The sequence below is a fragment of the Miniopterus natalensis genome, chromosome 10, assembly GCF_054644295.1.
Source record: "Miniopterus natalensis isolate mMinNat1 chromosome 10, mMinNat1.hap1, whole genome shotgun sequence".
Lineage (NCBI taxonomy): Eukaryota > Metazoa > Chordata > Mammalia > Chiroptera > Miniopteridae > Miniopterus > Miniopterus natalensis.
Window position 1 is genome coordinate 58,998,679 of NC_142090.1, and position 11,193 is coordinate 59,009,871.

An 11,193-nucleotide genomic window follows, 5' to 3' on the forward strand; every position below is an offset into this window, starting at 1 on the left:
TTTTCTCTTCTTACCATAGACAGACCTAGAAATGGTCACTGAAGACCTTGCCCAAAAAGTCAATAGGCCTTACCTTCGCACACCCCGCCACAAGATCATCAAGGCGGCATGCCTTGTACAGCAGAAGAGGCAGGAATTCCTGGCATCCGTGGCTCGGGGAGTTGCTCCTGCAGACTCACCTGAAGCTCCTAAGCGCAGGTAAAAGGGATGCACACTGTGGAATCATCCTAGCTCCAGCCACAAACACCAGCAGGTTGATTTATACCCCACTAGGGTTTATATACCTAAAATATGGGTAGCTGGTAAAAGCATGGTAGCTTCTTTTTGGTGATTTTCCCCCAAGTACTATTTCTATTTTTTTCATTTTTTGTTTGTTATTGTGTAGTTTCTCACTAAGTTAGACTAGGTGAATTTCACACTTCAGTTAACTCATAATTCAGAGAGTATTCTAATGTGTCATTCCAGTATGTAATATGTGTAGTGATACAATAGCCATAAACATGTTGTAGAATTTGGAAGCCTTGCTAACTTGTCATGGTCATATTTGTATTTTGTGGTAAGAGATTGTGAAGAAATTAGAAACCTGATATTAGTAAAGTTATTTAAGTGATCCGTATTCATCCATTAAAGAACAGTTGAGTTTTGGTTGTTTCATATACTTATACTACTAATGCCATTTTAAATTGAAGTATATTTTTTTACTTATAATTACAAGCATTAGAAATTCCTTTGACCCTACATAAACATTTATAACCTAAAAATAGAAGCAGTAATAAAATACGCTGTTATAGCTGGTGATTTTTATTTTTCCACCATTTTACACAAACATAAAGTAACTTAGAATTTGAAAGAAATAGTGAAAGTATCATTTTAATTATATTCTATAATTGATCTACTTTGGCTAAGCAAGTTCCAAGCAGAGAAATTAAAAGTAATGTTCAAAGGGCAAGGGTCTGATTGATTGTACTTTGTAGTACTGGTAATAAATCAAATGGTATGTCTAATTTCTTTGTAGCTTTGCTGGTGGAACATGGGATTGGGAATATTTAGGATTTGCATCACCTGAGGTAATTGTTTTGTGGGGATTTGTTTTGTTGTGTTAATTATATTTTTCCTTAGTGCAATCCTGCTTGTATTTGCACCCTCTTCTGTTCTAAATCCTGAGATTGTCAGCAATGTTTTTCTTTTGTAATAAAACTGCTCAGCAGAGCCAATATTTAGATATTTATGGTATTGGGTTATGATCACATTATTAAATTCATCTCCCCTTTATCATTTTTAATTGCCAAACAGAATTAAGGCCAGTTTATAGCATGCATTTTTGGAAAATGTCTTCAAATTGGTTAATAGAGATACAACTTTTATTAGAAATGCATTTCTAGTTGTAATATTGTTTCAGTCTGAATTTTTTTCTTAAGTTAGTGAAATAACCTGAGAGAATTGATTTATAATCAGTTGCTAAGGTGGAAACTTGACATTAGTGATGTTTATGCAGTAAGAAATGCTTTGCTTAGTTGCTTTCTGCTTCTCTCTAAGATTTTTGCACTCTTCTTGTTTTTTGTTTGTTGTTATATACCATTTTAAAATACTAACACTGCAAATAGTAGTTGCTGCAAATAAAAATGAGACAGAGTGAAAATCTTAATCACATTGCTATTATCCAAGATTTAAATTGCCACTGTCATGTTGAGTCTGATTTTTAAATGGTTTTAGCAGTTCTCTCTGCTTTGTCTTCTTCCTCGCTGTTTTATACCATAAGCTTTTAACTTTAATTCTTGGAAGGAGAGGGACAAATACTGAATCCTTTGTTTATCATGTATAGCCTGTTTTTTACCTACAACTACAAGACAGTGAAATTGATTATTATCCAGAAATGATTGTGGCTTATTTAAATCAGATACTTTCTCTTTTCAGCTACTGAGGATACTTGCAATCACCTTGTTGCCTTTTGTGCTGGTAGATATATCCAAGAAAATACCCACTTGAGAAAACAGCTTGTGCTTGGAGCTCTGATATGGGAATTTTAAATTCACTTAAATTTCTACAAAAATTTAAAATCTTAATTAAATGTCTATTGTAAAACAAATTATGAGCCCCTTCTTTACCTGATCTGTGCTTATTCTTTCTATGTTATAATTACAGCTTTGGGGATTTTGGGGAAAATGTTTACATAAAAGGAAAAATAAACAATCTTCAATTATCAGAAACAAGAGTAATGAAGCTTTCAGAATTTCAAGGTAGAAACAATTTAGCAAAAAGAAAACTTTACCATTGTAGTCACCATCATGTATGCATCATCTTGCAACTGCTGGCTCACAGTAACTTTAGGAACCCTGATATACTTGCCCTTGACTATTTTGGACCTGCTAATATGACTGACACAGATTCATTTTGTGAAAAATAGGAAGGTTTGCCACCTCACATGGGGATATTTATAAATAAATTATTGAGCTTTTGTTCTCCAGGGATTGAGAATTGTGAAAGTATAAATAACAGTTCCTTCTTAAATTTATTTTTTATGAGTTAATATATTTTACAAGAATTATTTAACTCACTTTTACTGTTCTCTTCTTTAAAGTCTTAGGCACATTGAAACACCAAGCTTTTATGTAAACCATATTGCAAGTCTAAAGAATTACCACACAGTGTGAAACTTTAAAATTTTGCATGTGTGTTACTGTCAAGTAACTGCCAAAGTTTTATCTTTAAAAGTTAGCTTTATATAGCCTGAAAAAATATATATATTTTTTATTCCAGTAGACTTTTAGGTTGAATTTATCTTTTTTTCAGCAAAGTTAATTCCATCTTAGTCTTTTTTAGTTAAACTGAATGAGTCCATGACAAGCAAAAATATTTGTTTAGAACCACTTTAAAGGCAGTGGGGCCCAGAGGAAAGAGCATATCTTGAAGTCTAAGGGACACCAAAATGCAAGGTCTAGCTCAGGAACTTGTTAGACCTTGGAGTTCTGGCAGGCTTAGAGCATCTCTTTATGTCACTGACAAAATTGATACTCAGTTAATGCTAGCGATTATTATTTAAAACAAAAATCCCCTAGCACCTTTTTTCTCTATAAAACTTAGAATCTCTTAATCTTCTCTGTAGCCTTAACACTCTCAAACCATTTGGAGTATTCCGACTAAAGCCTTTTCATATGCTTACTTGAAGATCTTAGGTATCCTTGGACATTTTCAGATAAGTTTAATTTTAGGAGAACAAATTTTAAAAGCCTATTGCATCCTGAGAGAATGCTATGTGAGTTTTCTGTCAAAAAAATTATATAACAAGTTTCTTTTACAGTTTTTAAACTTTCATTTTTATAAATTGGAAATATGCATATTCTATGGTCAGTAATAGCTTATTTAATTCAGAATAACTTTGTACCATTATCAGATATACAAAGTAAATAAATGATCCCTAAGTATAAGGCTTGAACTGAGATAAAAGTTACATGTCATCTTTGTCTAAGGAATGTGGTGTTGGATCCTACACCTCCAGGCAAAGAGGACATGATACCCCAGCAAAGCAGGAAATTTTAAAGAAGCTAAATAATCCCTCCAGGCACTTGTGTCTTTTATGCATTTGTTCCTAATCTTGTAAGATGCCTACCACCTCTTACTAGGTTATACAGATGAAGGAGTGCAAAAACTAAATTTAACCAGAGTGGTATGACGTGAAAGTTTTATTTGTGATGTAAAATCTGTCTTTGTTTATTTCAGTACTTTCACAATATAAGCATATTGAGGACTCAGGGGTAACGGGGATAGCCATAAACCTGAGGATCTTAGTGTTTATCATTGAAAGAATCTATAATAATACTCAAAATTAGCCTTCTTATGTTAGTGCCATGCACACTGGCCTCTCTTCTCATCTCTTGTGTCACTAAAATCTGGAAAAGTACATTTATACCCAGGAAATAGCAGGTAGCCCCAGGTTCTGCCCTTTGTAATGGCAAACCTACTTTAAACTGTTACCACAAATGTAAAATAAACTCAGGGATATCTACCCCAGTTGTGTTCTTCCCACATGTTAAATAGAAAACATTTCCCTGCCTGTGTTGTGGATAACCCCAGGTATTAGCTGATATAGGAAGGAAGCCAAATAACATCTCATTTTGAAGCTAACCTTATGTTTTTCTCTTAACCTAGTCATTTGACTTGTGAATGTGATATGCCACAGTCCCCAAAGTACAAAACCTAACAATCTGACAAGGATTGAACAGTGTGTGCTTTTTTCTTTTCTTTCCATCTAATATATCATGGTCACTTTTTTAAAACCAGACCTCCAGGGAGAGCCTAATGTATATTAGTACAGTCGTTACAGGATGAGTTATAATATTAGATAACAAGACCCAGGCATATGAAATAAGGCTCAGTTGCAATCTAGCATTGGAGCTTGCAAGTATTCCCGATTTTCCCAGGTGATTGTAATGACTAGTTAAAATTTTTTTTTCCCTTTTCTGTTTTCTTAGCATGGCAAAACCTGAAGTTTCTTTTTCTAAAGCCAAGTGATTTTATAGTATGTATATAAAATCACACATTTTTCCCCATGGGGTAAAGAAGTATGCTGGTTGTTTATTTGCGTTAGAAAAATTGCATGCTCTCCTGTATTTTATAACCTCTGGTTTATGCAGGAATATGCTGAATTTCAGTATCGGAGGAGGCACAGAGGGCAGCGCAGGCGAGGAGACTTGCACAGTCTGCTCAGTAACCTTCCAGGCCCTGCTGAGCCAAGTGAAAGCACTTTAGGTAAGCTCTGGGTTTGGGTATGTTTTAATCTCTTAATTCTCTTGAATTTATCCTTAAAACTAAATAAGTGGTTGTGAAAGATTTTGAAATTTAGATACCCAATGTATATGTAGCCGCTTCTAAGGTCACAGGGTACAAAAAACCCCGGGGGATTAAGAACGTGGGCTACAGAGTCAAACAGACCTGGATTCATGACCCCATCTCTGCTGCAAATCACGGAGACACTTCATTTGAGTCACTGAACCTCCAAGCTTCCGTCTTCTCATTCTAAAGAAGCAATACGGATAGTGCCACTAAGGGGCCAATCATGAGCTTTAAATGAGATAATGGGTGTAAAATCCGTAAGCATGAGTAGTACCTAGTGAGCACTCATAAATTGTAGCTGTTGGTTACTGTTACTGTTACTATGTTCGTGGAGTGTTTTTCTTTTAGCCTCAGTTCTCCTATAAACATTCTTCAAAAGAGAAAATTTCTGGTATTAGAGATAAATTATTTTAATTATCAATCTTTAAATGATAGATTATAATTGAAAGTCTTTACAGTGTCAGCAGAGCATCTTTAGTAAATAGATCAATGAGCCTGAAGATTTGTTCTTCAGGCATTGTAGTTCCCAAATTCTTTTTATTTAAATTTAAAAAATCTGAAAACTAAAGCACCTTTATTAATTACTGCTTAAGAAAACAAAGGAATGGATGGTAGCATTAGCCTTTTTGAATGGAACCATATGTAGTGCAAACAAAAATGCAAAAACTAATCATGGGTTTGAAGTAGATGGCATGAGATGTATATATTGTTGCTTCTGGTGAGACAGATACGTATGAGAAGCCCCTGGAAGATTAAGCGAATGTGTGAACACAAGTTTTCACCAGCACTCTAAGCGAAATTGGCAGTTTAACTAAAAAGATGTATGAAATCTGTATGGCTGAATTGTCTCTGTTACCACTTGCTCTGAAACAGATCTCCCAGAAGGCGGCAGTGGCCGCAGGCCAGGCACCTCCGTGGTCAGCTCTTCATCCATGAGCATGCTGCACAGCTCTTCCCTGCGCGACTACACCCCCGCCAGCCGCTCTGAGAACCAGGACTCTCTTCAGGTAGCCTTCCTGGGCAGCCTCATGACCCTTGCCTCTGCTTTTGCTCTGTTTGGCCTGGTTTCCTAATTTCACTTTTATTCCTTTCCTTTTTCTTCCTTCCATTCTAAACTATTTCAGGGATGTGCTACAGGGAAAGATACTTAGCTTAAGGAATTTTTTCCCCTATAACATGGACAAAGAGAAAACAAGTAAGATTTGAGTAGGTAAAATAATTATTCTGTATAAATAGAGGTAATATTATCTGTTAGGTTAAAAAAACAGTGGTAAACCTCATTGGGTTAAATCATTTTTCTTTTAAATTTTAAAGTGATTTTACCTTCTGTTGCCCTCAGGCTCTGAGTTCCTTGGATGAAGATGATCCCAATATACTTCTCGCAATACAGTTATCACTGCAAGAATCTGGGCTGGCCACCGATGAAGGAAGTAGAGACGTGCTCAGTAGTGAAGCTTCCTTAGGAGCTATAGGCACTTCTTTACCTTCCAGGCTGGACTCTGGCCCCAAGAACACAGATAGCCCTCCGGCTGTGGTGAGCAGCTGTGAGCTGTTGGAACTTGACGACAGCCTCTTGAGACTAGGAGCAGAAAGTGACCCATTTTCAACTGACACCCTGAGTTCACACCCTCTCAGTGAGGCAAGAAGTGAATTCTGTCCCTCATCCAGTGACGCTGACTCAGCTGGCCAGGACGCCGACATCGATGACAATCTCCTGGGCAATATCATGGCGTGGTTTCACGACATGAACCCACAGAGTATTGCCCTGATCCCTCCAGCGGCTACAGAGGCCAGTGCAGATTCCCCGCTCCCCTGTGTCAGAGATGGGTCAGAAGGCAGGAGGGATGTGGAACTGGTGCCGCCAGAAGAAGACTCAGTGTTTGAAGACGCTGTGGTCAGTGAAGGTAAAGGAACCCAAAGAGGAGAAGAAAACCCTTTGGAGGAGAACATTCTGGCTGGGGAAGCAACACCTCAAGCTGGTGAAAGTGGTACTGAGGAGGCCAGCAAGGGGGCTGGTTCAGATCTCTCCAGTCATACACCGCAAACCTCAAGTGACTGGCTTGAACAAGTACACTTAGTGTGAGCCGCACACCCTCGGGGCTCCAAGCGAATCGCAGGTACCGGTGGCATGCTAGTGGAGTGTGCTTTATAGAGACTGGATCTACTTAATTCTAACTCAATCCTAAACCACTGACATTAGGATTAAATACGATGAGTTCCCTTGAATGGTAGCTTCATTTTGGAGTTTAACCTCACAGGGAATTTCTTTTGTATTTAATTGGATAGCTTTCCCCTTTTTGCTGACAAAAAAAAAGAGCAGGAGAGAGAGAAATATAAGCAGAGTAAGTAGGTTAGATTCCACACTCTAAGAAAATGCAGTCCTCTCTTGAGCCTGAGGTCGGCAGTACTTAAATGGAACATTTAAATTAAAGGCTTACTCCCTCATCCTTGGGTGGCTTTCCTCTTTTTTTAAAAAAAAAGATTGTCTTCATTTTAGAAGTTATTTTGGACAGATCTGGTAACACGGAGTTTCTCAATCTCTTTGTGCTCTTCCGTAACTTCCTGCCTTTTTGTCTGAGCAGTGTGAATCCAAGTGTCCAAAGCTTCTCTTTAGTGCTACATCTCCCACAATGTAATTAGTTTTCATTTTCACATGAGTCAAAAATTTCTTTTCATGTCTTACAGTCCACTTGTGCCAAACTCTGACTCGTGCGCTAAGAAGGCATTCAGGTGTGTGGCGTCCTAGCGGGCTCCAGAGCAGTTTCAGCATTCTCGGGAGTAAAAGGTGCCACTTGGTAGCAATGAAATTCCAGACTTTAATGGGCTTTTGTTGCCATGGAGACTGCATTTAAATAAATGTAGCCTGTAGCTTAAGTTAACTAAACCTAATGCTGCTGTTAAAAACAGTTTATTTTAATATTAAAATACAGTTGATTAGCAACAGCGGTGCTGTATTTTAAGAGACACTTTATTGGAAGTGCAATCATAGTTCTTTGTTTTCACAATTTTACAGTGCATTCTAATTACTAATGGGTGCAATTACTTTTAATGGTAAGTGTTTTATAAAATAGAAATAAAAGTGGCGTTTTCATGAGTTATAGTAAATCCCACGATTATTAAAAAGTCTAATAAAACATCCTGCGCAACATGGTACCGTGCCTTTGCCTAACCTCAATGAATAGTTGCCAGTTAAATAAGTGAGTCATTCAGATTTCAGTGTCTCTTCTGAAGTAACTACGCTATGAATTGCAAAGACCTCCATAAACCACCCATGGCCTTGCCTTTCCAGTCAATATAACAATTAAATGTTCAATCCGTTTGTTTGCCTCAATAGCAAATGCTGACATGTGTTTGTTCTGTTGCACAACACTCATTTGCTGTGTAATTACTGTTTAGTGTTGAAAAAAATCAACTTCCTGGTTATCAGTGTCTTACTGTGAAGAAAATACTGGTCTTGATTGTGACTGAGATACAGTGGTACAATGCGTAATTAAAACTAGAGTAAAATGTTGGAATGGCTGTTTTACTTACATATTCTCCAAACTAGCATAATGTAAGCAAAATAGATGTGCAACACTCCATTTAATGTTTTGCCAGGTTCTTACCAGAAGTCTACAGATACCAAACTTTCAGTACCAAGTTTATACAGGCAAGTCCTGGGCTGGGTGAAAGGCTACGTCAGTATTGACGCCCACATGCGCTGTGATTACAGTTTCTGTTACATCTTCTTCCCCAGACACTACTTTTGAAATATTCTTGTATTTGGAACTTGTGCAGCGAGGACATTATACTGTTTAATATTCCCAGGGTCCCCTGGAGTGAAAACTGTGTGGGAACTGTTCCTGTGCTTTGGATCTCCCACATCCGCATGGGTTTTTATTTCCGCAATTATCAGAAACATTGATATCAGCCCTTATTAAACTTTGTTGGGGTAAATATTAACTTTTATCTATAATGTATTACTTACTGTATATTAAACTGAAATAGTCCTTTAAAGGATTTTTTTAGAAATTTATTTTGGATTAAAAATATCAAGACCAATCAGTTTTTAGACCAAGTTGTAATTTTTCAATAGAAAGTGTCTTTGTGTCCTATCGAGGCGACTTGGGGAGCTGCAGTAGGTACAGAAGTGCTGCGTGGAGGCGGCGACGCGTGTTCCTGCGAGTTTGGCTCCTGGCGCCTTATGCAGTAAGTAGCCCTGGTTTCTGTGGTAGTCTCTCCTGAACGTGAGGAAAGGTCGCTGTTCAGTTTGTATTTCCTTGCTACATGTTTTAAAAAATATCACAGTCATTGACTTTACAGTTCAGAAATAAAATTTGGCAAAGCCTATTTTGTAAACAAGTTAATTTTATAATGTAAAAGGAGATTACTCTACCCTTGACTTGTTATTTGCACTTTCATAGTCTATACTTGATACATTCCCCTTTATATATGGTAGGGTTCTGCAACCATGTAGATGTTCCGCCAAACGAATGCTGTTAATAATATGTAAAATTCTTTGATTAAACATTTATTACTTAAACTACATCACTTTTGTCTCGTTACATTATAGACTTTGTTTTAACCAAGTCAGGAAGCTGATTTTCTTCCAGTTAAATTCCCTCAAATATGATGGGATTAATTTGGATCCTGCATGTAATTGACCAGTGCCTAATATTTTTGACACTGAGCATTTCATACCCCAGAACAGTGTATTTCGTTCTAGAAAGATGTAAGTGGCTCTTTCTAGACTGTTACATGGCTGTCCTTATTTTAGGCACTGCAGTAGTCATACTCTTAAAGAAAGGTGGGCCAGAAAGTCTTGCTTTTGCTCTCTGTTCCACCTAGGACTGACTGGTAGCTCACAAACTGAGTGGTGGCCAAACTTTTGCAGGAATTCTTCAGTCTTTAAAACTAATTTGAAAATATTCTTGATCAGCCTATGTGTTCTCTTTTAGCCAGCTGTTGCATAAGGGCCTAGCCTGTGTGAGGCATCAGTTTACAGACTGGCTGAGAGAGAGATTAATGAGAGAGTGAACAGAGCACAATACAGAACGGGAGAATCACTGGACAAGACAGTCCAGTTCTGCTGCACCTACACATCTTGGGTGTGCCAAGACTGCGAGGCCTGCAACAAAATCGCCGGGGCCATTCACACAGCTTAAAGCCCTACAGGGCAGGTTTGCTATAAAAGCATCGCCTTTCTGACTCGGTTCCTTAGATGCAGCACAAACCCACTGCACACTAGGTGTCCACCTGGCCCATAACGTTGCTCCTGTGGACCTGGGGACAAGGGAACTGACATGCTAATGCTCATTCTTCATGCTGTGCTGAGTGCTAAAGTCCTTTACCTCTGACCCAGATCTCCTGTCAGCATCCACAGAACTGATAGGCTGACCTGGTTTGTGAGCAGGGTAAAAGGAAATCCCTGACCTGGCAGCTTTGACAAGAAGGATGGGATGCTGACAGAAGTGGTTTTCTGCAAGAGGAACTGTGGCCAGGTTTGGGAATACTGTTTAAGACTCCCTGAAACCTATGTGGTAGCAACACTGGCCCACATGATAGATAAGGGGTGGGACAGAGTGAGGTTCCTGCTCTCCTACCTGTTACTGAACAGTTGAGCTTATGTTTGTTTACAGGCTTCAGGGCAAGAGGTAGGATTGAAACAAGCTGTGCAAGTGGTGCCTTGGTTGTTGCTCATTCCTGCAGGCGGGCAGAGGAAGAAATGTTTTTATGACAAGGAGTCGACAGTTCCTGTAGCCCTACCTGAAAGGCAGTGTGGCTGCACCTGCGGAGTCAGGGGGTCCCCAAGTGTAAAATAAATGGGATCAGCAATAAGAAACTTGATGTTTGAGAGCCTTGAGTGGACTAAAAAGTCCATTTGGCTGGGCTGCAGGCAGTCACACCACTATCCAAATGCAAAAGGGAATGCAAAGCCTTGCCTAGCAGTGCCGGTCAGGCCGCCCTCGCCGCACCAGCCCTCACTTAGCCAGCGCGGAAGATGAGGGCTCAGCGCAGGAGCCACACAAGATGCCAAAGGCTGCGGGTAGACCGCAGTGTGCAGGGGCGGAGAGAAGGCCTGGGCCCTGGCTCGATGCCAACAGGCCTTACCACTGCCATGGGAGAGGTAGTTGTGCCAGTGTTCAGACACTGAGCCTGGAGCAAAGGGCTGAAGGAGAAAGAGGGCCTACAGTTACGTTTCCTCCCCACGGGCCAGCCCCTCCCCCCCCCCAGCTCTTCACCCCTTTGGTTGAGAAAGAGGGTGATCTGACACCCATTTGTCACCTGGTTGTAGCTTCTGACTCACACACATTTTAGAAAAAGCATGTGGACACACTCAGTAGTGAGGAAGTGGGGCTTCCGTAGTGGCTTGGACCCTTTGGG

The 11,193-nt window shown here is 39.2% G+C and overlaps 1 protein-coding gene across 1 annotated transcript in view; it reads left to right on the forward strand.

Annotated features, from left to right (window-relative positions):
* The window catches only part of ANKIB1 (ankyrin repeat and IBR domain containing 1), a 111,998-nt gene extending 102,641 nt beyond the window's left edge, over positions 1 to 9,357 (forward strand). Inside the window, exons 16-20 of the mRNA XM_016218820.2 lie at positions 20 to 198; positions 1,016 to 1,067; positions 4,632 to 4,746; positions 5,704 to 5,837; positions 6,170 to 9,357. Of these exons, the coding sequence (XP_016074306.2) occupies positions 20 to 198; positions 1,016 to 1,067; positions 4,632 to 4,746; positions 5,704 to 5,837; positions 6,170 to 6,913 (1,224 nt within the window). The 3' untranslated portion in view covers positions 6,914 to 9,357. The remainder of the gene's footprint in view (positions 1 to 19; positions 199 to 1,015; positions 1,068 to 4,631; positions 4,747 to 5,703; positions 5,838 to 6,169) is intronic.
* The last annotated feature ends 1,836 nt before the right edge of the window (positions 9,358 to 11,193 follow it).